Source organism: Tricharina praecox (genome assembly GCF_024521635.1).
Source record: "Tricharina praecox strain CBS 144465 chromosome Unknown BZA05scaffold_12, whole genome shotgun sequence".
NCBI lineage: Eukaryota > Fungi > Ascomycota > Pezizomycetes > Pezizales > Pyronemataceae > Tricharina > Tricharina praecox.
The window spans coordinates 821,934-847,533 of NW_026250414.1; the positions used below are offsets into that span (position 1 = coordinate 821,934).

At 56.5% G+C, this 25,600-nt stretch overlaps 11 protein-coding genes and 1 non-coding gene across 12 annotated transcripts; 8 read left to right on the forward strand and 4 right to left on the reverse strand.

Moving 5' to 3' along the window:
* Positions 1-2,531: 2,531 nt before the first annotated feature.
* On the reverse strand, positions 2,532-2,636 carry BZA05DRAFT_t178. Its single transcript has one exon. It is a non-coding gene; the product is annotated as a tRNA-Met (tRNA).
* Positions 2,637-3,823: 1,187 nt separating this feature from the next.
* BZA05DRAFT_474112 (uncharacterized protein) lies at positions 3,824-4,354 on the forward strand. Its single transcript, XM_051488108.1, has one exon. It carries the CDS (start codon positions 3,865-3,867, stop codon positions 4,183-4,185), a length of 321 nt encoding a protein of 106 aa, XP_051339495.1. The 5' UTR covers positions 3,824-3,864; the 3' UTR covers positions 4,186-4,354.
* A 620-nt stretch (positions 4,355-4,974) lies between these two features.
* On the forward strand, positions 4,975-6,548 carry BZA05DRAFT_353634 (uncharacterized protein). Its single transcript, XM_051481349.1, has one exon. It carries the CDS (start codon positions 5,090-5,092, stop codon positions 6,452-6,454), a length of 1,365 nt encoding a protein of 454 aa, XP_051339496.1. The 5' UTR covers positions 4,975-5,089; the 3' UTR covers positions 6,455-6,548.
* Positions 6,549-7,433: 885 nt separating this feature from the next.
* Positions 7,434-9,491, forward strand: BZA05DRAFT_436386 (ankyrin repeat-containing domain protein). Its single transcript, XM_051486407.1, has 2 exons — positions 7,434-7,961; positions 8,019-9,491. The coding sequence occupies exons 1-2, from the start codon at positions 7,588-7,590 to the stop codon at positions 9,055-9,057; spliced, it is 1,413 nt and encodes a 470-aa protein (XP_051339497.1). The 5' UTR covers positions 7,434-7,587; the 3' UTR covers positions 9,058-9,491.
* Positions 9,492-10,099: 608 nt separating this feature from the next.
* Positions 10,100-12,098, forward strand: BZA05DRAFT_398584 (Mob1/phocein). The gene is made up of 5 exons (XM_051483720.1): positions 10,100-10,450; positions 10,650-10,948; positions 11,000-11,093; positions 11,172-11,565; positions 11,621-12,098. Exons 1-5 carry the CDS (start codon positions 10,431-10,433, stop codon positions 11,738-11,740), a joined length of 927 nt encoding a protein of 308 aa, XP_051339498.1. The 5' UTR covers positions 10,100-10,430; the 3' UTR covers positions 11,741-12,098.
* A 986-nt stretch (positions 12,099-13,084) lies between these two features.
* BZA05DRAFT_398587 (uncharacterized protein) lies at positions 13,085-14,909 on the forward strand. Its single transcript, XM_051483721.1, has one exon. It carries the CDS (start codon positions 13,193-13,195, stop codon positions 14,417-14,419), a length of 1,227 nt encoding a protein of 408 aa, XP_051339499.1. The 5' UTR covers positions 13,085-13,192; the 3' UTR covers positions 14,420-14,909.
* Positions 14,910-15,295: 386 nt separating this feature from the next.
* On the reverse strand, positions 15,296-15,956 carry BZA05DRAFT_398589 (uncharacterized protein). Its single transcript, XM_051483722.1, has 2 exons — positions 15,835-15,956; positions 15,296-15,781 (listed from the first exon to the last, which is right to left on the reverse strand). The coding sequence occupies exons 1-2, from the start codon at positions 15,860-15,862 to the stop codon at positions 15,510-15,512; spliced, it is 300 nt and encodes a 99-aa protein (XP_051339500.1). The 5' UTR covers positions 15,863-15,956; the 3' UTR covers positions 15,296-15,509.
* On the forward strand, positions 15,957-17,370 carry BZA05DRAFT_474118 (uncharacterized protein). The gene is made up of 3 exons (XM_051488109.1): positions 15,957-16,211; positions 16,273-16,627; positions 16,694-17,370. Exons 1-3 carry the CDS (start codon positions 16,122-16,124, stop codon positions 17,350-17,352), a joined length of 1,104 nt encoding a protein of 367 aa, XP_051339501.1. The 5' UTR covers positions 15,957-16,121; the 3' UTR covers positions 17,353-17,370.
* Positions 17,371-18,845: 1,475 nt separating this feature from the next.
* On the forward strand, positions 18,846-20,573 carry BZA05DRAFT_398591 (elongation factor EF-1 beta subunit). The gene is made up of 5 exons (XM_051483723.1): positions 18,846-19,154; positions 19,226-19,265; positions 19,588-19,937; positions 19,997-20,089; positions 20,144-20,573. The coding sequence occupies exons 1-5, from the start codon at positions 19,115-19,117 to the stop codon at positions 20,317-20,319; spliced, it is 699 nt and encodes a 232-aa protein (XP_051339502.1). The 5' UTR covers positions 18,846-19,114; the 3' UTR covers positions 20,320-20,573.
* Positions 20,574-21,447: 874 nt separating this feature from the next.
* On the forward strand, positions 21,448-21,899 carry BZA05DRAFT_398595 (uncharacterized protein). Its single transcript, XM_051483724.1, is given in 2 exon segments — positions 21,448-21,857; positions 21,868-21,899. The coding sequence occupies 2 exon segments, from the start codon at positions 21,549-21,551 to the stop codon at positions 21,892-21,894; spliced, it is 336 nt and encodes a 111-aa protein (XP_051339503.1). The 5' UTR covers positions 21,448-21,548; the 3' UTR covers positions 21,895-21,899.
* Positions 21,889-22,966, reverse strand: BZA05DRAFT_398597 (magnesium transporter). The gene is made up of 2 exons (XM_051483725.1): positions 22,603-22,966; positions 21,889-22,498 (listed from the first exon to the last, which is right to left on the reverse strand). Exons 1-2 carry the CDS (start codon positions 22,656-22,658, stop codon positions 22,213-22,215), a joined length of 342 nt encoding a protein of 113 aa, XP_051339504.1. The 5' UTR covers positions 22,659-22,966; the 3' UTR covers positions 21,889-22,212.
* A 186-nt stretch (positions 22,967-23,152) lies between these two features.
* Positions 23,153-23,622, reverse strand: BZA05DRAFT_398599 (uncharacterized protein). Its single transcript, XM_051483726.1, has one exon. The coding sequence runs from the start codon at positions 23,504-23,506 to the stop codon at positions 23,174-23,176; it is 333 nt and encodes a 110-aa protein (XP_051339505.1). The 5' UTR covers positions 23,507-23,622; the 3' UTR covers positions 23,153-23,173.
* Positions 23,623-25,600: the final 1,978 nt, after the last annotated feature.

Sequence of the window (25,600 nt, forward strand, 5' to 3'; positions counted from 1 at the left end):
AGTAGTAATCGCGAGCGTGGTCGTCCTCAACATGAGACACCGCCATGTTCACCGCCAAGAAGAAGCCGTCGATCAGGACTCCATAAGAGTACGGGGGATACGCATCTTCTCCGGTGCCGGCCCCTCCATCGACGCTCCGCCGCATGACACCTAGCAGCTTCCGCAGCATACCAGCGGCGCGTTCGCAATCCGGCCTCTCTGCCGACACCTGATCGAACACTGAAAACGCCTCACGAACCAGCGAACACGGCGGCGGCGGCTCGGGAATCCACAAGTTGTCCTCGCCCATCAGCAGCAGGGCCTTGACAGCGTCGGAAATAGTCGACGCTAGTATCGCATCGAGCACACCCTGGACATGCGTGTCCGGGGCGCGGACGCGCACGGGCCTCCCGCCGTCTCCACGGCGCTCGTAGGGGTGGTCCCCCGGGGACTCGTAGCCCAGCTCGTATGCCACAGCCGCGGCGGGGGTGCGCCAGAACGACACGCACTGGTTTTGCGCGAGGATGCGCAGGGCGTCGGCCATGCCGCCCAGCGCCAGATCCTGCCCGTCGAGCAGAAACAGGTTCTCGAGCGCGCGCAGCAGCTCCTCGAGCTGCGCCACGGAAAGCCCGCTGCACGCGCCGCGCAGCGCCCGCGCCGTGTAGTACGGGAAGCCCTCGAAGCCATGGCGGTCGAGCGCCTGCAGCAGGCGGGGCTTGCGCGCGCTGGGCGCGCTGGCCCACAGGTCCCCGTGCCGGCTCCGCGCCTTCATGTCTTTTTCCAGCAGCTCGCGGAAGTGTGGGCATGTGCTGATGTAGACGACTGGCGGCAGGCGCGGCGCTTGGATCAGGTGGTGGAGGACGTCGCCTACTTCGGATGCGGAAAGCCGACGCGGCATGATGGGGCGGACGTACTGGCAGAGGCCGCGGCAGGTCGTTGCGAGAGAGCCTAGGTCGCGCAGCGGGAGGCAGGCGAGGACCAAGTCTAGGACTTCGGGGAGCAGGCCCACTAGGGTGCTGTAAGGGCCCAGTATGGTCAGACGGAGATCATGAGGGGCGGAGGACGGACGACTGACGGCGCAACCGAGCTTTCGGTCCCCACACCGCCTGGCTGCACGTTTCTATCGTCGTCGTGGTGGCGAACGGTTGCGATGGACTGCGAGACATCGGGAGGGGCTGATGGCGATGGCGGCGATGGCGGCGATGGAGGGGGCAGTTGCTGCGGGGGAGTGCGGGTGTCATCGGTCTTGCGTCTCTTTGGCACATGCATTGATTGTTGGAGATACTGGGGGCAGTTGCAGGTTGCAGCTCACAGCTCAGGATGGGATTACCGACCGGAGCACAAGCAGGCAAGCAAGGACACTGACTGCAACCAGGCCGCTGCAACTTATATGTACGCTGGGGACAGTGACAAGTGACGCCTGGGATGGGATGCACACACACACGGCGGACACAGTGCAGATATCACGCATTTCACATTACGCATCACACATCTCGCACCACACACATGGACACGGCACGCACGGAGCCTTGCCGACAGCGGCCTCAACGTTCTTCAGATGCTGCTGTTCTAGAGTTGACGAACTCTAGCATTCTCCCCCATCCGGCACACTAGCCATAGTCGAGCGGCAACAGCTGCTCGGTTCCGACGCCTGTTGGATACATAGCCTTTTTTCATGCGCATTGCGAAAATGACCTGTCATACCCGACGCTCAGCCTCCGCTCTTCTCTTCTCGAAGCATCGCTGGTGGGCCACTAGCCGACGGGACTGCGGGATGCGGGATGTGCGGAGCACGAGAACATGCACTAAGCATGTTTCAATCAACTCTCAATCAGAACTATGTACAATGATGCTCTTCTGTTGTCTGGGAACCACCGCCATGAGAGGAGCGATATGTGGGATGGACTGGGGATCAGATAAGATAGCAGGAGTGGCTAGCCGGATTGGGTGGCGCCGAACGGTGGAGGTATCAAGTCTCCAAAGTTGAACAGAACCTCAACTTCTCATTCATTCTGCATTTTCGCTGATCCGTTGCCGCGCTACGTTATCTTCTCTCTCTCTCTCATCGAGGTCTCGGAACCACTGACTCATCTCATCTCATCTCATCTCACCGTGAGTGACAATTCATGCAAACCTCCAACCGTCAGCTCCAACCATCGCTTGCAACTTGCAAGTTGTCAATAGGCAGCTGGTGGTGAAATTGCAACGGATACCTAAGTAACGGCCGATAGCTGAATACCAAACTGGATTGACATAGGAGAGCAGCCGGTGACGCCTATCATGTCTCCACAACGGCGTATTGAGAGGAAAAGTTAAAGGGCCATGGCGACTTGGCTGCAGTGTCCGGGCCGATAGTTACGGCGCAATTCCCAGACCTAAAAGTTGTGTTTCCCTACCAGTACGATCGTCGCCGGCAGGTGCTGATGTCGGATACGAGTAGGTAGCATTCACCCTCAGTCCTCGCCGCCTGAAGTGAACCAGTCAGCATCATCCACAGCCCCACTCAGCAAATTCCCTCCTTGGTCCGCAAAAGACCAAAGCAAAAAAGCAGCTGTCCGGTGCGAGGATCGAACTCGCGATCTTCGGATTGCCGCCACTGTGTGGAAGTCATACTGAAGCATATGAGACCGACGCTCTGCCAACTGAGCCAACCAGACGTTGATTTGTGTGCTGTTTGTATCAGACGCTCAAGATGTATAGCCAGACTCCGGAATGGTAGACTGAGTCGGCGGTGGGCGGAAAGCTGAGAAGCAAACCAAATGGAGACCTGAAGAGGACCGGGCTACCACTTGCAGAGCGGGTGGAAAGTGGAGCGATATATACGCCGCGGAGTTGGTACATACATACCTCCGCTTCCCTGCCCTATATCGGCCATGCCATCATAAAACGCACCCCTGGGCCGCAGGCAGCGTTCACGGTTCTTCGTATCCCTCGGAGCAAATAAACCTGAAGATCGATGCAACGATCAATAGTGTAGGTATCATACCTAGGATAAAAGTATATCCGCATCCTACTAGGTGCGCTCAGGCCAACCTTGGTCCTAGTTGCCGTCCCCGCCCTCCGAGATCCTCTAGGTGAAGTTCAATCAATCTATTCGAAGCACAAGGCTGCACCCGCTTCTGTAATATTTACAATAAAACGGCGCGGGTCGCCTGGTAGGAAGTCACTCACGCACGAAGCACGCATCCGCTCGCTCACCACTCACATCGCATTAATCGCATTCACCGCACGATGAAGGCTGCAGCGATCCTACTCCTGTTGCTACCACTGTGCAGCGTAGCAACTGCCACCTTCCCACCAGGAGCTCCTCCACCTTATCATTCCCACCCCCCTCACCCACCACCACCACCACCACCACCACCGGATCAAAACCGCACACTAACCACCCTCCTCCGCAGCGCCATCTGCGCCCCTCTGGTTGATGCCATAACGCGCTGCCAACTCCGCCCTCATCCCTCTCATCCCCACGACGACGACGCAAGAGAGTGTTTGTGCAGCCCGCCGCCGCCACCGCAGACTGCTATGTGCCATCGCGCGCTGTTCCTACTCTCTGCGCCAGGGAGCAGCGGTCGTGCGGTGTTCGGGGCGCTTGATGGGATAATACGGGAGTGCAATGCGGAGGGACCGAGGCATAGGCCGGTTGAGATCAGAATGGTGGGAGGGGATGCGGGTGGGGAAGGGGGTGGGGATAGCGGTGGGGACAGCGGTGTTTGTGTTGCCGCTGGCGATGGCGATGGGTGGGGGGATGGAGAGGGGAAGTGGAGCTGCGTGGGCTTCTATGAGCGCGGGGGATGGTGGAGTTCGTGGGTTGAGAGGGGGGTGGTGGTTAAGGTGCGGGTTTTGGGTGGTGGGGACGATAATTCGCAAGGGGAGGGGGAGACGACGATGACGACGATGACCGCCGCCACGACGTCGACGCCGTGCAACAGCTGTACTGTCACCGAGACCGAGACTGCGACTGCGATCGAAACTGCGACTGCGACCGAAACTGCGACGCTCATGCTGCCGCATCCACCGCTACCGGCGCCACCACCACCCCCTCCACGGCCAAACCTACCACGGCCAACACGAACCAGGATTGCGGTAGCAACGGAGTCGGGGACGCCGAGCAGCGCTGCCGGCGACGGAAAATGTGGGGGAGGGAAAGCGTTGGTACCGGCTATGGGTGCCGCCCTGGCGCTGGTAATTGTAATTGCTGCGCTGTAATTCCGTAACTCTAAGACGTATCATAGGTAACGTAGGAGTGGGAAAAATACTTGGATGATATACGGTAGTTTAATAGATACGTCCAGTGCCTCGGGGTTGGATCTGATGCGTACTATACGAGGCGTGGCATGGGATTTCTGAGATTTTCGCTGGGTTGTGGTTTCAGGACTGGTGATCTGTGGAATTAAGAGCCGAAGGTGATTGCCGGACTCTATGGTAGGACCGTTACCCAGGCCTGTCGAGCGAAATACGAAGCGGTGACTTATCTTCCAAAGCTTCTAGAGGTTCCAGGTTTGTTTGACTTCGCTCCACTCAGAACGCCGCACTGGATGTGCTGTAGAACCTGGTGGATGTATCATGAGATATCACTCGCTTTCTGATCGTTATGTACGAGGAAAACATTCAAAATTCGAGAGAACGCCTGTGTGCAATATATTGCCCTGATGTAGCATATAGCTCGAATGGAAGCGATGCTTAACCAAAAAAAAACTATAACCGAAAGAACGCCTTATCCCTTGGGCATATACTCGTGTTCGGACTATTTGTCGATCTTCGTCGGCTCAGTAACAATAGGCACTCCAGAACCGGGTAGGACCCAGCCTGCTATTTCTCAGGCAAAGTCTCTGCATAGCTCCGCCAGCTCGAGGCACGAATACGCTAGAACCCCACATTCTGCCGTTTTGAGATGTTGAGCATCTCGTTTTGCTTTGTGGGGATCGACATGAGGCGTGCTTACATTATATCTAGTGGGACTGCTAGGATCCACGTGCATGACGTGTAGGGTGGGGAGCTCCTGGTACCTTACTAGCTCTGAGACGCGCAGCGCGTACCCCACTCGGACTCACTCATCACATATCTACCACGATCGCGACTACGACCACGGCCACTCCACGAGCACACCACGATGACGACGGACACGATCCCGGAAGAGCTCCGCACGGAGCTGCTAGCGACGCTGCGGCACGCGACCGAAGAAGAAGCATGGCTGTACCTCACGACGCGGTTTACGATAGTGCAGCGGGCACGGGCACCACGGATCGACGTCCTCAAGCTGAGCGACGACATGCTACGCGAGCACTGCCGCTTCCCATCACGCGACCTGGCGGAGATCCCGCCGCTCCTCGGGCTCCCAGAGCACTTCAGCACTTCCAGCGGGCACCGGTACTCGCGCACCGAGGGGCTATTTTTCCTGTGCGCGCGGCTGGGCTCCCGGGAGCCGCTCGGCGCGCTCGCCGCACGCTTCGGGCTCACGCCGCCGGAGCTGGCAGAGTGCGTGAACTACCTCGTCGCCTGGATCGATGAGAAGTGGGGGTTCCTGCTGTACGATCATAGCTCGGGCCTGCTGACAGAGCAGCGCCTCGAGCTGTTCACAAGCAAGGTGCGCCAGCGCCAGGCGGAGGCGGGCGCCCCCTGGCCAAAGGTCTACGCCTTCTTGGGAAGGCCCGTATACCGCCCGTCGGAGTGGCAGCATGAGTGCGGCGTGAGGAATGAGCTGTCCGCGCTCGATTACACTCCTGTCAAGTGCCCCGACGGATTGATTTATCACGCCTTTGAGCCGTATGACCCGCTGGGTGGTTATAGTTCGGAGGAGGAGGACGAGGAGGAGCAGGGCGAAGTGCCGGTGGGCTATGATTTGGAGAAGGGGGAGGTGCCGGTGGGCTATGATTCAGAGGAGGAGGAGGAGGAGGCGCCGGTGGGCGAGGACTCGCTCCTGTCGACTATGGTCGTCGGAATGGGCCTCGACACCGAGGAACAAATGGAGAACGCGCCGTCTCCTGTGACGGCATCGGTTGTGCCGCCGTTTCTAGAGCTGAATCTTGAGGCCGAGGAGCAAATGGAGGATGCGCCGCCATTTCCGGTTGTTAATGTTCTGTCTCCTTTTGAAGAGATGAATCTTTTATTATCTGCGGGGCAGCGAGAGGAAGAAGAAGAGGAGGAGGAGGCGGGCGATATTTCCATGGCTAGCATGGCCAGCATGGCCAGCATCGACAGTATGGCCAGCACGTCCGAGTCGGCACGAAAACAACGAGTGCAATGGGGCTACGAGGACGTCGTCGATCTGTGGGAGTATGTGGACGATATCGGCTCGCAGCAGCCACTGGGACCGATCTACCGGGTGGCGATCATCATGACTAACATCCACGTCTGTATCTATGGCTGCGATACTACACTGTACTTTAACTGCACTCCGCCCGAGGTAAAGGATTACCTGCGGATGCCAGGGCTGGAGGAAGTGGCAGAGTACCAGGAAGAATACCAGGAAGAGTGAAGCTCTCCCACACCTGATCACCTCATGCAAGATAATAAACAGCGCCCCATCCATTGTAATTTGTGGCATACCTCATGCGTCTGACGGCTACATCTGCACAGTTCGTGCAGACTCAGTGCTCTAGTGACCTTCGACGCACGGATCGGTGGCGCGCATGGTTTGGCAGGCGCGGTTGCCGCCTAACCCACCTCGTTAACTATTCTCTTACGCGGCGGATGTCGTGTGACAGGTCCGTTTAGCAATGTTGTAGTGGAACCACAAGGGCTGATGAATAACATGTATGTGCAAAAGGGAAACCTCTATGTAAAACGGAGTCCATAATACACGTCTTGCATAGTTGAACTTAAGCTCTAACTAGCTGCAGTGCCTAGCTGCCGACGATCCAACAGTTTCGGGAAGCTGGAAAGAGATGCTTTGCTGGCAGGGACGTAAATACAAGGCTCCAGCAATCAATCAATCAATCAATCAGCTGGCTCATCCGCATCCGCATCAAATCCAATGCTTTTTCTCCAGCCTCCATGGCTGCAATTGGCAATTGCCAGCGTGATTGATTGCAGATCCCGCACCTCCAGCTGAGACTCGAGAGCAAGGCTCAATCGGTAAACGGATGTTTTGCATGAAGTGTCCGTATCCATTGGATTCGATCCACGGCTTCGCTCTCGGTACGTTGGGTGCGAGCTTCTGTTGTTGCTGGTAGGCTCGCCTACGCGAGGTTTTGCTGCGAACTCTCAAACGCTACGTGGATTCGCATGATGCTGATGATGGAAGGTGGGGATCAATAACTGGCGGGATAAAAGAAAGTTGCCCAGTTGAAACATTTCGATTGATGAAAAAGCTTTATTATGTACATACCATAGATGCGGGAAGGTCCAGTCGGTTCTGTGCGTGCCCCGCCTGCCAATCGCCGGTCAACACGTTGACCGCTCGCATCGCCTCCGCATAATTTAAAGCCAACCTCTGTTCTGCGGCTGCGTTGTGACGCAAACTAATACGTCTATTGTGCTTCTACAGATGTCTGCGGGTAGTGATTGCGCACACGAGCGGGGGGAATAAAACCACCCGCTGTTTCCCTGTCCGTGGGTTAGGAAGCCCCATCTTTTTTTTCCCTCCCGAGGCGAATTACCTATGCAATCATGAGTTTCGGCAGTGGCATCGGGGACATCATCGCGATTACGCAGCTCGCCTGGACTGTTTGGAGCGGCTACCAGAAGGCGCCGAAGGAATTCAAGGACATCTGTGGCGAAATCCACCGGTTTGCAACTACCCTCGAGGGAGCGCCGCCGTCCTGGCCCGATGCGCAGACGCAGGACCGGTTCCAGAGGATCGTTCTCGGCTGCAAGGAGCTCCTCGAGGAGCTGAACAAGATCCTCGAGCAGAATCAATCGTTGGCGGACTCGAAGGGCAGCAAGCTTGACCGGCTGATGTGGGGCGAGGACCTCGGCGCTCTGAGGATGCGCATCGTGACAAATATCAGCAGCCTCACGAACTTCTATACTTCGCAGCATCTGTAAGCCTGTCTGCCCACCTCGTTGTTCTGTCCATTTTCTGACGGAAAGGGTGAAAGGTATTCCTTGCACCGCATCGAACAGGAACTTGGGAAATACAAGATCGACTCCTCGAAGATGACGGTGCCGCACACGATCACCCCACCGCTGTCCCCGCGCGCCGACTCGGCACCAGCAGGCTCGCACTGGGAGCCCCCCGCCACACCCCCGCCCTACCCCGAGCGAGCGCAAACCCTCCAGGCCAGCCCGAGCACCAAACGGCCCTCCTTTTCCGGGCGGACCTCCATCCCCTCCAACAAGAAACCCACCCTCACCGCGAAGCTCTACAGCTTCACACACAGCCGGCAGGACCTTCTCGAAGCCATCGACCAAGAAAACCTCGCGCTGGTACAGCAGCTCGTGCACGACTACGGACGGGACGTAAACCACGCCTCGATCGACCGCAACGGCGAGACGCCGCTGACCCTCGCCGCGGCGCTGGGGCACACGGACATCGTACGATGGTTGGTCGATAACGGCGCGGACTTTGAGCGGCGCAACCACTTCGGCTTCTCGCCGCTAGCGGCGGCCGCCCGCCTCGGGAAGCACCGCGTCGTCGGGCTGCTGCTCGAGCGCGGCGCCGACACCGAGGCGAAGGATAAGGCGTTCCGCGCCACGGTGCTGCAGCTCGCTGTCGAGGCCGGCGCCGTGGCCGTCGAGTCCGTTCGCCTGCTCCTCGAAGCGGGCGCTGACGTACATGCGACGAATTACGCCGGCAGAGAGGTCGTCCACTACCTCCAGAACACGCTCTCCCCCGGCGTCCGACAGCAGCTCATGTTCATGCTTAAAGACTACGGCGTGTCGATGCCGCGGAAGAGCAGTCGCGGCTCTGGTGCTACGCCGCCTCCGCCCTATGAAGGCTACCGCGGAAGCGCACCGGTTTCGCCATCGCAGGATGTCGATTCGTGGTATACTTCGGTGCCGTATTGGAAACGGTTTGGGAGGAATAGTCGGCCGCAGAGCCTCGGGAATAAATATGAGGGCCACCATTGGGCGTCAATGTCGCATCCGGTGCCCGATGGTTATGGGCTGTCGAATGCGGCGACAACGAGTTGGTAGAGCTACCGGGAGACTCGATGGAATGCAGGACGGTGGGCCGTGGGGAGGAGAATAAGAGGGCGATCCAACGCGGGTGCGGGATGGTGAATCGAATGATCGCTTGTGATTTAACGGATCGGTGCGGTATGTATCGGGAATAGCACGGTACGAAGCTGGGGGGGCCATTTATTTACTAAAGTGCTGTGTTTCCGCGGAGCGAAGGAAGAGTTGGAGAGTAAATACTGGGAACGTCAGGAGTTGGTACGGCTGTAAATATTGTCTAGTCGGAGGGGAGGGGGTTTTTATTTATTTATCTGGCGTCGTGTTTTTCTTTTGGTCTTTGGTTCTGTATCGATGGATAGGTTGGTTTCATTTTCTGGATGCGAATTCTTTTCGTGCCTGTATTGAAGTCGTGGACAGTCCTTTCGGGAATGTGAATTGAATTCGAATTCTCCTCTACCTACGTGCGGTTGATGCCGAAGTGCCGAGTTCTGCACGCGGACCTGTCACGATGCTGTCTACCTATCGGGCGTTCTAGTACCTATTGTAGCTCGTGCTGTGTTTGCCTACCAGAAAGAGAAAGACGACTTTGATGTTTGGAACGGTGTCCGCGTTCGCACTGCGCTAGCACTCACTGCACAGTGCAAATGCTTCATCGAATCCCATGAACCTACGATCATGGACCATTTCATTGAGGTTGCACACCGTTCTCGTCAAGCATATCCGCTTCGTATCGAAGCCGTATATCGGCTTACTGCAGTGTAGATGTATAAACGACCAGGCCAGAGGCGGAGACACAACTTCCGGCAACCAGTCTCCTGGCGAATCGGACATCTGTACGTAGCCTTCCGACCCGCTTCCGTGGAATGCCATTTTTCTTTCCAAAATGCCACCACCGTGCCCTCTGTCTTCTTCTCGACCGAAAACTCAAAGTTCCGAATGCAACGGTAGTTGTGCGACGGAAAGCCCCGTGTCCGAAACAGGCATCGGGCAAAGCCCGGTTCACCAAAGCTTGGCACCTCACTTGAGCCGCCCTTCTTCGACTGTCCAAGGGCGTGCGTCCCCATAACTCAATTAGCCTGATTTATCGGATCCCTTGCTGCTGCTGCCCTCCTGGATCAACTTTCAACTTTGACTTCTACTCTACTCGCTCCAACTTACCTCTCTCCATACCATCTCAACACCTCCCTCACCAAAACGAAACGATCGATCCTTTGCGGTGTTGCTCTACCTCTACGGATCCACATCCTCGCAAGCTTCGTAGCAACCAAAGCCATCCTTGCGTTTTCCCGGAACGGTTGCTCACGGCTCGAGTTCCCGTGTCGCTCACTAAGTGCACGCAGCGGCGAGCTACTATCCTAACTTGAGTCGAGACAAAAGGAAAAGAAAATCGAATGGCCTCACATCTGTTTGGGTGAGTTCCCCATCTCGGCAACACCCACTCCCCTTTCCCACTCCTTTCGTCACACCTTCGCAAAGAGACGAGACAGTTGTAACAACAGCTCGGCCGCCCGTGCTCGCTCGCAACTTGCTCCACCCCCCCTCCACACCCCTTTCTCCTCGCCTTTCCCACTCCTAGATTAAACCATGAACTCCATTAACGCAATGTTCAGTCGGTTCCGGCGGCCCGGCAAGCAACCGTCCTCGCCCTCGCAGCAATCCCCGACTGGCGGCAATGGAAGTGGTGGTAGTGGTGGCAACGGATTCAATGGCGGTGCAGGAAGCTCGCCCGGCGGCGGAGCCTCCCCGGCAGGTGGTCTGATGCCGAACTCACCTACTGGTGCCCGCGTCGCAGCGAAGCCGCTCTTCCTCTGCAAGCCGTTCGTCACCAGCCAGTTGGTCAAGGGTAGCTTCTCGACCATCGTTGTTCTGCCGAAGTACGTGGATCAGGGTGAATGGCTGGCACTCAATGGTATGTAGGATTGCTTGGAATTGGGATACGGCGCCGCTGACTGCGGGACAGTGTTTGAGTTTTTCGACATGCTTAACCGCTTCTACGGTGTGATCCAGGAGTTTTGTACTCCTAGGAATTGCCCGTCCATGTCGGCAGGCCCTGGGTAGGTTTCTGGATGTGCAAGTTGCATCGCGCGACACGATGCGATACCTGGAGTTCTGCACTAACACTTTCTGAGCAGTCTCGATTACACCTGGCTGGACGCGAACAAGAAGCCCATGCGCCTTCCGGCCCCCACATACATTGAGTATGTGCTGCAGTGGATCTCGAACCGCATCAACGACGAGACTCTGTTCCCCACCAAGGCCAGTGGAACCACCACGGCGACCGCCGCCACCCCATCCGCGATGATGCCCGGCGCCTCCAGGAGTCTTACGGGCAACCAGTCCGGCGAGAACTGGGTCGGAAAGGAGGGCGGCTTCCCGCAGGTCTTCGAACAGACGTGTAAGGGCATCTACAAGCAGATGTTCCGCGTGTTTGCACACATCTACCACACCCACTTCGACAAGATCCTGCACATGAGCCTCGAGGCCCACTTCAACAGCTTATTCGTCCATTTTATTCACTTCTCGCGGGTCCGTACCACATGAGTCCACAGCTATCGGTACCATGCTGACAGTGAAATTATAGACTTTCAACCTCCTTGCTCCCGGCGACCTCGAGCCTCTACGCGCTCTCATCGAGAACTTCGAGGAGCAGGGCCTGTTCAAGGATAGCTCCAGCTCCCGCCCGCAGCAGCAACAGCAGTGATCGATCTTTGTCGACCTTACACTTACACGTTTGATACCAACCACGTTCATGTCTTTTTACATCTTGCATCATCCATTTCTTTCAACGTTTTGTGTTGAAAGATTTCCTCTTTTTCGCCATGCGTGCCCCCTGTTTTTTTTTCCCTTTTCTTTTTCTTCATTGTCATTGGTGGGTTGGGGAATGATAGCGATATGTAGCGGTGAATTGAAGCGTTGAGTTACCTATCACAAAGTTGAAGAGAGAGAGAGAGATGCCGGAGAGAGTTTCTCCGTCCGGAGACCGGTCCGAGTGCACGGGGGGTGATCTGGCGTGAATGATGCCTGTAGATATCCCGGCGCACCCTGCTGGAACGGTGTCGACATGTAGCTTGTTTCACGCAACGAGCTTTCCGGCACTGAGCACTGACCAGTTGTCTGCTCCTCAAAACGCTCGATGAAACGAGACAAGTATAGGTAGACATCACAGTTGCAAAAGCGGGGACGAAGATGATCAGTCGGGCACTGGTGGAACTCTCTGTACAAACTCAAGCAATAAGGTCTGTCCGAAAAACTCCACTCCACCCGACTCGCGTGACTGCATGGATAGCCGGTTGGGGACACGCAAGCAAGATCTGTATGGACTCTGCACGGGCACGGGGTTGGTCGACGATGATGGGGAATCACGAGTGAGACTCGGGAGCAGAGCATCTGGTTTCTGCAGTGCAACACGGCCGACCGACTCGTGCTCGATGGATTTGCGGAGGCAAAAATGTGGGGATGAATGAGGAGATGAGAGATCGAGAAGGTAATCATATGTAAACTTCAAGCATCCTTTGCTTTTGCTTTTGCTCCTTCTTTACATAGAATCCAGATACAGTGGAGACTCCCGCCTCCCGCACCGTTATAACTCAACTTACCTGTTGCTTCTGCTTTTGCTGTTGCGTGTCCTCAGCACTTCCCAGCCAATTAAATTCCCGCCTCCTCGTCGCTGCAGTTGGATCACGCCTGCGACAGGGATCCGCCACGAGCTCTCCTGCTTCTCCTTCTCACACCTTCTCCGGAGGACAGAAAGAGAAAAAGACACGGTACTCGGAAGGGAAGCTACCCTACTCTATCTATCTTGCCGCTGTCTTCTCCCATCCTTCTATTCTACTTCTTCTCACATCCCTCACACACACACATACATCATCACTTTCATTCCCACAACACCCTCCACCGCCGCAACGACTACGATTGGATTCTTCATTGCATCTGATCTCGTCGCATCCCCTTTCTGCCACCCACACACGCACGCACACTTGCATCATCACCACATCACATCCCAACGGACCGGCTGCGTGTTACCCAAGCATTCAAACTGAATCCTTAAGGGACTGATCGAAGCTCGAGGTATTTCCACTTCTTCCTTTCCGGCTTCCGCTGCATTCGAGATCTGAGCTGACGTGACGCGATGTAAAAGAAGTCTAGATTCATCATGGCGATGAACTCCCTTATTTCGTGGGCGCTGTTTATCTCCGTCGTGGGAGCGATTTGGTTCGTTCAGCAGCGTGGGAAGACTCCCCAGGCCCAGAAGATCGCGAAGAAGGTTGCGGAGGTGTTACCGGAGAAGGTGAAGGCTGTGCCTGAGAAGGCAAAAGCAAAAGTGGCGAGCAGCGGTGGTGGTGGGGTGGAGTCGGCCGGCGAGGTCAAGAAGAAGGCCAAGAAGAAGGTCAAGAAGTCGTCATCATCGGCGGCCGCGTCGCTGAGCAACTCCGTCGTCAAGGAGAAGAAGGTCGAGGTCAAGAGCGATGACGACGACGATGACGACGATGTTGCCGAGGAGGTCGATCTGAAGGACGTTGCTCGCCGCTTGAAGCTCGGAGGAGCTGGACGCTACGCAGGCAGCCAGACCTCTTCCACCGGTGCCGACGGCGACATCGATGAGGAGTACTCCAAGTCCAACGACCCCTCCGATATGCTCGAACCCTCTACCAGCGGCCCAGGAGTCCTCCGCATCGGTGCCCCCGTCCAGCCTCCCCGTACCCAGAAGAAGAAGTCCGCCCCCGTCAACGACTCCGGAGTCCACGCTGCCAAGAACGCAAAGAAGAAGGAGAAGGAGAAGGCTGCACGCGCCCAGGAACGCGCCGAACAGCACGCCCGCCTCGAACAGCACCGTAAGGCCCAACGCGTTGCTGAGGCCGCTCGTCCTGCTGTCTCCTCCCCCGCTCCCGTCTCCGCCGCCGCTGCCGCTGCTTCCTCCGCCTGGACTCAGGTCGGAAGCAAGAAGCCCCCCCGCGCTACTACCCCCGTCCCCGCCGCCACCTCGACCGCTTCTTCCTCCAGCGCGCTCCTCGACACCTTCACCCCCGGCGACTCCGACTCCGAGCCCATCCAGCGCTCCACCACCCTCGGCGACTCCTGGGAGTCCATCCCTCCCAACGCCATGGTCCCCGAGCCGGAGTGGAACGAGGTCAAGAGCAAGAAGTCGACTCGCAGCATGAGGAAATCCGACGACTCGGCCGACGAGACGATCACCCTTCCAAAGGCGAAGACGCCCACCCCCGCCCCTGAGCCGAGGGCCACCCTGGCTCCCCCTGTGGCTACTAAGCAGGTCAAGGCCCCCAAGAAGGAGACTCGTGGCAGCACGACGTCGGGATCCGACTGGGCCGAGGTCGATAACATCGACAACTGGGAGGTGCACCCGGAGAGCTCAGATTACTAGAAGTTGGTCATGAGACGACGGCGGTAGAAGGGGAGATGAGATGAGCGACGATGGGGATGATGGTGCTCTTTTTAGCGGTTATTTCCTAGGTTTCTTTTTCCTTGACTTCGACTTCGACCTCTTCGTGGGTTTTCGCTTCATTTTTCATATTGGGCGGACTTGAACAAAAAAAGGAATCGTGCTGTTGATTCTACCTACCTACATACTCTGACGTGTAATTGCCCGGATGCACATCTCATCCCCCGCCCATCAAGACCAGACTCTGTCCTGTCCAGTCCGGGCTTTGGGGACTTGTGGCATATCATACGAAGGGGCATGGGCATGCGGCTTGTAGTGCGAAATTGAAAGATGAAACTTCAATGTACTTTAAAGATTTATTGTTTCCTTCCTTCCTTCTGTCGAGTCTACTTTTTTGTTTTTTTAAAGGGTTAATTGGGATGGGATGGGATGGGATGGGATGGCTAGAGAAAGAAAATGGCTTAAAAGGAGCTGTATCGCGTTTGAGAATTGTACCTGTACCTGTACTCGAACTAGGTACTGCCTACTGCCTACGGGACTTGATGGTAAACTTGATACTCGGTAAGGCATGCTACCTGCTCGTTGCTTTGCGACTCGTGAGTTGTTCCATTGGCCGTGATGTCTATTCTAGGGAGACTGAGGATTAGAATGATGAGGGAAGCGGACGAGTGTGAGTGACTCGATTCACTGCTGGTTTTCCGGTGTCGTGGGATGGCAAGAAAGCGAAAGGAAGGCCAGTGGGATATACCAAGCCCGCTAGGGGCAAAGCGTGGAAGCCTTGCGGACCGCGGTGGACTTGTAGTGCTGGATATCGATGGAATGGAACGCGGAATGGTCGTGAGCGCAGAATCATTCGCACGACACGTTCCTCCCCACATACGTGCAAGAACCAGATCGCAGTGAATCGAAGTGAAGTGAAATAGAGTATATACACGAACCGTCTCCCTCCTCAACGCCGTAGTAATGAGCAAAAGCATCGGAAAAGAGCAGCCAAACATCGCCATCAATCATCAAACTATCAAAATCGCCATCGTCCCGTGTTCATTCTCGTCCCTCCGCTCCCTCCGCTCCCCTACGAATGCTTCATGCCGCCCAACGGATTGGCCCGAACCTTGGTCCAGTCGATTCCCATTTCCACCTCCTCGTCGACAAGGCCGCACACCGCGACGTTGTCGCCGCGTATCAGGTACAGCCCGTGCTCCACCTCCTGACTCGCATCCTCCGAGTCCGGGCTCGCAAAGATCCGCTCGACCGTCGACGATAGGATCAGGTTCGTGGTCTGGTCGTGGCCCAGGAGCTGCCCCGTGAGCGTGCGGCCGTCGGAGGTGATGATTGTTACTGTTTCTGGGGACGGTTAGTTATGCAGAAGGCGGAGAGGGTGGAAGCGGGTGGAATACTGCCGACGAAGGGACCGAGCGACGACATCGCGACTGGTGGGGTGGTGGTGCTGAGAGTGGTGGTGGGGGGAAGGAGGTGAGGTGTTGTGGCGGTGTTGCTGCGGTGCCACAGGGATGACGCGGTTGGGAACTGGGTACTACAAACGTTTAAGACAGGTCGACGCAACGTAAACCGACCACCAACCTCAGCTCCATCGACAGCTACTCTACCGTCAACCACAACAACAACAGCAACAGCAACAGCAACACATATCTTTCACATCCTCACTGTCAACACCCCACGAACGATGCCACCACCACCGCCACCACCACCGCCCCCACCCCCACCACCACCTCCCGGCGGCTTCGGAGGAGGCAAAGCGGCTGCCCCTTCAAGAGTATGTGTCGACCGCCCCAGTGCTACCAGAGCCCTCCGACAATACTAACGGACAGGTCCAGGGAGCGCTCAACGGCGACATCACGAAGGGGATCCGGCTGAAGAAGGCGCAAACGAACGATCGCAGCGCCCCGATAATCGATGCGAAGATCTCGGGCGGCGGAGGAGGAGGAGGCGTTGTGCAGATGGGAAAGCCGCCGGCTATTCCGGGTGCTCCGCCGATTCCAGGTGCGGCCGCTGCGGCGATGAGAGCGAGGAGTGATAGTGCCGGAGCATCCGTGAACCGTGGGAGGAGTAATAGTGAGACTACTGGGGGAGGAGGAGGAGGAGGGCTGGCCCCGGCTGCACAGCTGGGTGGATTATTTGCGGGCGGGATGCCACGACTGAGGAGTACGAGAGGCGGCGTGAATACTGGAGGTACTACATTCCTCTCTCCCACTATGAGGACCCTTTACTAGAGCTATAGCTAACCTACTCATACAGCGAACCGAGATTCCTCCTATATGTCCGACACGGAATCACCCCCACGAGCCCCGACAATCCCCACCCTCCGCGCGTCTCCCTCCGCGCCCAACGTCAACTCGCGCAAAACGCCCGCCCCGCCCCCTGGTCGTCCGCACTCCACCGCGCCGGTCCCACCACGCGCGCCTCCCCCACCACCATCGCACATCCGCCCGCCACCCCCACCAAGCCGCAAGTCCCCCTCACCCACACCGCCCGCGCCCCCACCACCACGCGCCACCCCTCCACCCCCACCGCCCACAAACGGCGGCAACAGCAACGGCATATCCCTCCTGCAATCCGCGCTGAGCAAGCGCTCCGTCTCGCTCTCGCACACGCCGCCGCCGCCGCCGCCTCCACCCTCGGGGCCCAACCGCAACGCCCCGCCCCCTCCGCCACCGCCGCCTTCCGCGCCGGCTCCGCCTCCACCACCACCTCCCCCGCCGTCGGCTGCCTACGGAAATTACTCCCTCAGCCCCGCGGTCGCCTCCGGCGCTCGCAAGATCGTCGTCGACGATAGCAGGTGGCGCTTTCAGCCCGAAGCGAGCTTTCCTGAACCGAGGCCGTTTACTGGATGCAATAAGGCGTATAGGAGTGGTAGGGGGAGCAGTGTTCCGCTCGATTTGAGTAGTCTGGAGTAAAGCGATGCATGAAGGGGGGTGGGTGGGTGGGACGGTAATGATGTAGCCAGATGCTACGGATGTTGCTTGTTTAGTACTTAGAATGCTGCGGTTGTTGATTGATTAGTATCGTTTACATTCTGCTGCTGTTCAGGTGCAAGCTTGCTCTGTTTGAAGCTGTAATTCCTTTGTGAAGAATGAAGATGTGCTCCCGTTCGAATACCATGTTTCGATCACGCATGAGCGGTTGCTTGCCATTCGGTATTGAACAGCACTTCCCCTACCAGCTGTCCACGAAGCACATGTCTTAGCTCTGAGAGTGTACGAGTAGTCGACCGCGCTTGAAGACCGTATATACCCTATATACCCGTGAATTCGTAGAAACATTCCCCATCGTGATCGGGGCGGGACTCGGGAGACATGAATTCGTCGTTCGTTTTAGAATGGTGCTGTAATTGGTGCGACCATGGGAGAGTGGGCGGTTTTGCCTGGGACTCTAGGACTCTAGGAAAATGGGTACCTAGGTAGTGGGATCGCTGGATACTGGAAGCAATGGATTCGAGAGCACTGAGGAGTGACTCGGAATGTTAGGATAGTAGTGGAGAAGCATCGCTGATCTCTTCTTCGCAGTGCCTACGCCTATGATGCTCCGCTGCGAGAGAGAGAGGGTCATCATGTCGCTGCACCCATAGCTAGTCAATTTGAAGGTTCAGCAGCTGTAGATAGCGAGATGAGACCGGAGCGAAAAACTTCAGATGAGCGAGTGAAGATTCGTATCCTCCACGCCCATGACTATGCTTTCAATAGTCATATCCAAGCAAACAAACTCGTCCTCGAAACCTCGACAGCGTCCAGGTATTCAACGAAAAGAAGTAGAAGATGTGCCACCTACCCCCCATGCTCATGTCTCTCACGAGACACGAGCGATCGGGAGAGCAATGCGCCTCGACCACACCGTTAAGCATGACAAAGGAGGTTCCTTCTAAGGACCCGGGAACGGAACTCTGTCCACGAAGATAAAGACAGAACTCAGCAAGCCACCGGAGTGGAGATCCTAATAAATAGTTGTAAAACTACCTACTGATGTAAGGAGAAGAGAGGGGAGTGGGGGAAGAGGGCATTTTATACTTGGTGCGGCTAAAAATTACGAGGCTCTGCTGCTAGCTAACTAGCGGGGGCTGGGGCAAAATTTTTCGCCGACCACGCTGCGCCGCTACCCTAGTCACGTGCGAGCGGCGAAATCTGTGCAATCCCGCAGGTTGCGAACGCTTTCGTCGAGATGCAGTTGAACATCGTGAGTTCGGGGTGGATTCTACGGAGGCACACATCGTCACCGGCAGCACACTGCTCTGCTTCACTCAATCTCTAAATCAAGAAAGTATCAAACATGTTGAGTTCCAGTGTCGCTACGTTTCCGAGTGAGCATCCGTGCAAATACCCAGCCTCCCACAGCGGCCCGACTTGATAAATAGAGCCGATCGGCTCGTTCCAACACGGCGAAAATTCAAAATCGATCTATCAACAGCTGCCTGCTCGCACGCACCATGCTTCTTTTTTTTTCTCCCAGCGTTGAGATGAGGCTCGCGGCGGGTGCAGCAACTGGTGGTGTATCCCGTTAGCGCCGCCCTTTTCCAACGACTGCCCTTCGTATCCAACTTACCCCGCCCTCGCCCAAAGAAAATCCTCCTCTTCCATACTTCCACCGCCCAAAAAGTCATCTTCCACTACTCCCTCCACAACACACAACTCCTTCAACCGATTACCACCACTCTACATCATCAAAATGGGTTTCACTGATCTCGCTGCCGAGGCTGGCCTCTCTGGTAGGCTTCCCCGATGCGCAGGCGGGATGGGGTCCGAGGATGGTTATGACTGACGGGTCCTCGTTATGCAGCCCTTAACAGCTGGTTGACCACCAGGAGCTACGTCGTTGGGTGAGTCGCAGCCACTTTCTACTCTGTTTTTTGCTTCACCGATATCCGGCGCACGTTCTGCGTGTATTCTCCCTGGCCTGGATGCGATGGCCCACCTCTGTCATCGCTACCTCGATCACATACCCCCCTCCCCCCAATCCCGAAAATGTTTGAATGATGAGATAAAATTGGTCCGTGTTTAAGAGGCGGCTTAAGACCCCGCTGTTTGACTACAACCCAATAGCTTCATTGCACCTCTGATCCTGCATTTCCTTGCTACTTTATCAATCATCCTCTGCATGCAAGAACTCCGGAAACAGTGAAGACTGACATTCCCTCCCAGATACACCCCTTCCCAGGGAGATGTGACCATCTACAAGGCTATCTCCAGCGCCCCCGACTCGGCCAAGTACCCCAACGCCGCGCGCTGGTACAAGAACATCCACTCGTACGAGACCGACTTCGAGACGCTCCCCGGAGAGCAGTCTACCGACATCTCCCAGTACGGACCCGAGGTCGTCGAGAACACCGTCAACCCTGCCGCCGCCCCCGAGAAGGTCGAGGAGGAAGATGACGATGATGAGGTCGACCTGTTCGGCTCTGACGATGAGGATGAGGACAAGGAGAAGGAGGCGCTGGCCGCTAAGCGGTTGGAGGAGTACAGGGCCAAGAAGGCGCTGAAGCCCAAGACTAGTGTGTTGCCGCGACCCAAAAGAGGATGCATAGTTGTGCAGACGCTGATGAATGGATAGTTGCCAAGTCGGTCGTCACGCTCGATGTCAAGCCGTGGGATGACGAGACAAACATGGACGAGCTGGTTGCCAACGTCAAGGCCATCGAGAAGGGTTCGTTGCCACATCCTCTCCACATTGTCCCCGCGCACTACTAATACCACGTAGACGGTCTCGTTTGGGGAGCCCACACTCTGGTCGCCGTCGGTTACGGTATCAAGAAGCTGCAGATCAACCTTGTCGTCGAGGACGAGAAGATCTCTCTCGACGAGCTGCAGCAGCAGATCGAGGAGGACGAGGACCACGTCCAGTCCACCGATATCGCCGCAATGCAGAAGTTGTAAACTGTCCGCGGGTAGCGAATGAGGTACATGATTTGGGATTGGTTGGGGCTTCTTGAACGGCGCAAAATAATGATCGCGGCTTGAAGGGGGAAATTTGGGAAAAAGTTAGAATCGGGTGACCTTTTTTCTCCCTACTTACGTACTGTGGTCGTGTGCTGGGCTCTATGAAACCGAATCGCGAAACAACGTGAAGCCTTGTAACTACACCCTCACGATCTCCTAGTTCTAGGCAATCGCACCGCCATCTTTCCAACATCCGAATCTCAAGTAAGGTACTGTAGTGGTTCACCCCAACACAAAACTAGTCTACCATGTTGACGTCTCCCACCTAAACTATGACCCTAGATCCCCCTCCGCGATTTCGTTTCATTCACAGTTCATCACCCCCACTAACTAGAAAAACCCGAGCATCCACCTTCCCGTCCTCCGTCGCCAGCTCAATCTTGGAGCTTCAGCGTCGAAACTACTCCGTCTCCAGCTGGACACGCTACCGCTAGCTGCGATCACGCTATCTCCGCCATCTCCGGTCCCTCCGCTCGACTCACTCCGAGCCTCGTCCAAGTCTTCCGCTCGTGGATCTTCCAATTGAAGTGATTGATCGAATTCCTGCTCCGAAATGGAGACGGAGAGTGGGAGCGACTCGTCCAGCTCATCAGAGAGGGCGCGGGTTAGGGAGAGCTGCTGCGAGGGCGAGGAGACGTCGCCGTCGGTGGTTGTCGCTAGCTCTAGCGATGGCGAAAAGTGCGGGTGCAGCTGGGTGGCTGGTTCTTGTCAGCTCTCAGCTAGAGAGGCGGGGGGTGGGGGGGGGGGGGGGTGCGTACCTCCATCCGCCGTGTCTGCGGTCACTGCAGCGTCCCGGCGGCGCAGGGCGAATATGCGGTACACAACGGTGCGGGAGACGAGCGCCCAGCCATACCCGTCGCCGTCCTCGTCGCCGTCGCCGTCCCTGTCGCCGGAGGAAATCGAGGAAATCAAGGAAATCAAGGAAATCGAGGAAATCGAGTCTGCATGGTCGAAGCTTCCGGGTATCCGCCTCGAGTACCGGTACGGCCGCGGCGTTCTTGCCGCGTGGTCGTCGTGGTCGTCGTGGTGGTCGGGGTGGTCGGGGTGGTCGGGGTGCTCAGGGTGCTCGGGGTGGCCGGAGATCGGCGAAGAGCCGGCAGAGCCGGCGGAGGAAATTGAGGAAGCTGAGGCCGCGTCGTCGAAGCTTCCCGGCATCCGCCCCGAGTATGGCCGCGACATTCTTGCTGGCTGGTTGCTTGGTTGGTGGTGTGGAAGGTGGGGATGGGCGGCGGTCGGGGATTGGGGATGCGGGGATGAAAGGATGGAGTCCGCCGCCCGCCCCCGCTGCTTTGAAGTGTGGATGGTGTGGTGTAGTAGGTGGAGTTCAATCGCAATGGGGGCTCGACGGTCCTGTTTGCTACGCGGGCCGCCGAAACGGGCCGCCGGGGCTTGGAATCGGACCGTCTTCAGGGCTACGAACGATTGCGAAAGATTGCGAAAGATTGCGAAAGATTGCGACGTCGGGCGACGATGGGCGACGATGGGCGACGTCGGGCGTGTCCCCGTACCTAGCGGACGCATGCGCTGGACGTTTCATTCAACTTTCACATGAGGGGCGGCAAGCGTTGATGTTGGTAACGCCCTCTCTCTTTCTCTCTGTACAGAGGCGTGGAAGTAATACGAATGATAGCGGTAACATTGATCGCCGCCCGCCCACCCAAAGCTCAATTGCGATACGCTCAGATCGCCGTTCGGCACCTATTTGCTGCAACCCATTCGAAACGTGAAACATGAACCGAGAACCGAGTGCCCATCCATGACTATAGTACTCCCCGTAACCATTATGCATATCCCCCCATCCCCCATCTACCCTCCATCCCCATGCACCCACTACTTCTCCACCGCGCTCTCCTTCCTGGAACTCCTCACATCCCAGAACCCACCTCCAACACCCGCGCCATCCAGCTGCGCCCACGTCCCCGCGCCCCGCTCGCGCTCCAGCTTTCCCGCCCACACGCGCAACTGTATTGGCCGCAGCTCGCCGGCGTAGCGTACGACAATCCCGAAACACAGGAGGACTGCGGCTAGCAGCGTTTCTAGCGCTATGTCCGTCGGGATGGCCGTAGAGGTGGTGGTCGTGGTGAGCGTGGTGGAGTGCTCGTGCGCTGAGTAGACACTGCAGTTTGCTTGGGTTAGTGATGATGATCGGGAAGCGGAGGTGGGAGGGAGGGGGACGGGGACGGGGGACGGGGGACGGGGGACGGGGGACGGGGGATGTACGAGTGCGTGAATAGGAGGGCCGCGGTGGCGATGAGGAGTGTTGTTGTGACTGTCATTGTGGTTGTGTAGTTGTGTGGTGATGGTGATGGTGGGAAACTCGAGAGGAGAGGTGTCGTTGTCGTTGACGTTGTCGTTGTCGCGTTCGGCTCACGTTGGTTGGTTAATTAGCTACTGCCAAGCTCGTGATCCCTGCATGACGCAGATCGGAGCAGCGTCTTGAGGCATCACTCGGATTTGCGCGTGAGTGAGTGTGCTGGATTTGGGATTGCGTTGGGTATTTCGAAATTCCGGAGAGTGTCTGGACACTGCAGCCGGCTTAGGAAGTTCGCGAAGCAAGGTTTGGGAATGGAAGTGGGGGGGGGGGGTTGTTTCGCGTTGGACCCTCAATTCCACTCCGCTCAAGGATTACACGGCAAAGCCACGCGTACGGTTAAGGTAGTGCGAGATAGGTGTTAAGAAGTATCATACCTGGATCAATCATATGGCAGAAAGGAAGTATCTTCTGTAGTTAACAAACTCAGAGAACCTATGAATTTGATTCACCACAACGCCCGGGGATGTGAATCAATTATCATGGGTCCCAGAGGCCAGAAAACTCGCAGCCGCGCCGGCACCCCAGCCTATCATACGGTAAAACAGCAACCCCACCATCCCACCCGCTCGGATGCATACGGCCCTCTCGACCGTGGTCCGTTAGACAACTATTTTTATGGACGATTTGTAACTTGTGAGGGGTGCACAACTGCACGAGGAGGCCGGAATTCTCCGTAGACGATGACGACACCGAGTGATCGATGGTCACGTGATGAGAATGAGTCAGCGGGACCAGCGAAAGGTTGTTGACCACGGTGAGAAGGGGGAGGGGATGGGCATTGGGGACTCGGGAGGACAATAACATGGTCATATGACGGTGTGACCGGGTAGATAAGGAGTCTGGGGTTAGCTCGCGAATAACTATGGATCAAAATAAAAAGCGGGGTTAGACCGGCGGAGACTCGGAGTAGGAGGAGCCTTCGCTTGTATGCACACTCTGGTTTTGCGGAGAATTGAGATTGGCCGACGTATGTATGGTCCGGCGTTTTGCAAGACTCATGTACCCTGTGGGGGCTGTGTGTTGGTGATGCATGGCGGATGCACTGAGTGGCAATCCTGCCTTGTGCGACCATATGCTCCATGGCCCTTGGCATTCCTCCAGCCCTTCCTCGTCTTATCCTCACGGTACCACGAGCCCCTCCTCTCGGGACCCCGCATCTTTGCGAGCGGATAGGAGTGCGCACATTCTTGTCAGTACATATTGGTAGCCATCGTGAGCCGTGATTCCCTTGTCAGTACTTGTGAGGAGGTGGCTGACCGCAACGATTGGATACCGCTGTTTTCCGTCTCCGGCGTGCATATCGGTGGTTGAAGATATCCTATCCCCTGCATGTTTCATCTCCGTAGGGGGATTGTACAGCGCTGAGCTTCTCGATTACCTCTCAATGTATCTGGCGATCATTGCGTCCACGTACCGGTTTTTGATTAATGATAGCTTCTGCCTTCTTGGATACCGCCTGAGAGCGTTTTTCCACCACTGGACGCTTTCTTTTTCTAGTGACACGGCTGCTGCCTGAAGTCTGGTAACTCGCGGTATCACTCCTAGCCACAACCACTGAGGACGCAATCTTCACCTTTTCCGAGATGGAATGCCTCGGTGCTTGCACAAACCGGCTAGGGGTTTGGGATCACAATTTTTCTCCATGACCAGCAGCCAGCCGAGCACGAGTGACGAGCTCAGTCAAGGGCAAGGCAGTATTGGGACCAGGCGTTCCGGCCAAAGTGGGTACTGGCGGTGCGCCCCTCCCACAGGCGCAGTCCGACTGCCGCGGCGAAGCGCGCAGTCTGAAACACCACACTTCCGGTGCATGCAGAGTACCGGTACGCTAAGGTCAGGGAGCATCCCATGTGCCACCACTTGAGACCATGCGAACAAGCGGGATGGGTTCCGTCCGGTGTCCCGTCTGCGCAGTCGGAGACACGCAGCCACTGCAGTTCCTGTCCCTCCCGTTCGGAGGCCAAGCAAATTCTGATACAATCTATTATCTGCTGATACCTAGCTTTACAGTACACAGCTCTCCACAGCTGGGTGTGTTTGGAATCAATTTATGCGGTGCAACAGAGTGAGCTCATCATACCACTATGAATCACCGCCATCCCCCGTTGGCTACACTTGTGGCTTACATATCTACCTACATGGTACACCACAAACCACAAAACCACGAACCAACGATTCTTCACCGACTCACCCAACACCTCAAAGTGTTCGCCAATCATGAACATTCGAATCCGATCCACAAAACGTGGCATTCTGCTCATTTTGAGATGAAAGAAAAATGGCGTAATAGGGAGTTGTGATCTACTCCATTTAAACCATCCTTCCCGTCACCACCGATCACAGGAGCGATGCTGTGGGAGCAATGGAGATTCACATGTTTGAGAATTCTGTTGTGCAATTAGGGCCCATTCAACCGCGAAGTAGAGCTGCAAAGCTGGAATCCACCACGCAAACTAGGGGTCCCTATCCGAGTTGTGAATGAAGTGTGGCTGGAATGCTGTTTGCTATCACGGTTTATGTTCGGGCCTCCGAAGGCGAAGTTCGCAAGAGCTCTGTTACATCATTTCCTCGGCACCCTTGTCGCAACCCTTGAACCGACTCCGTGTGTTGATGTCTGGCGCACATTCCGCTGATTCGTCCATTGCAATCTATGCACATTGATGTCGCGGCGCTAAAGATCTGATTCGACGCATTCGAGCTCTGCAGCCTCGTACAGGCTGCAATAGCCGCCTGCATGACACCAGAGATCACGTCCACGGTCCGATGTGGTGATGATGGTACTGTACATAGGTATCTTGATGGCAGCCTGACCGGCGAAGAATTGGGAAGGAGGCATCCCCCCAGGTGCACATTCCTCCCTTTTGTTGGCAACCATGTTGGCAAACCAGAGGGCTGGCGGTCCGCTGC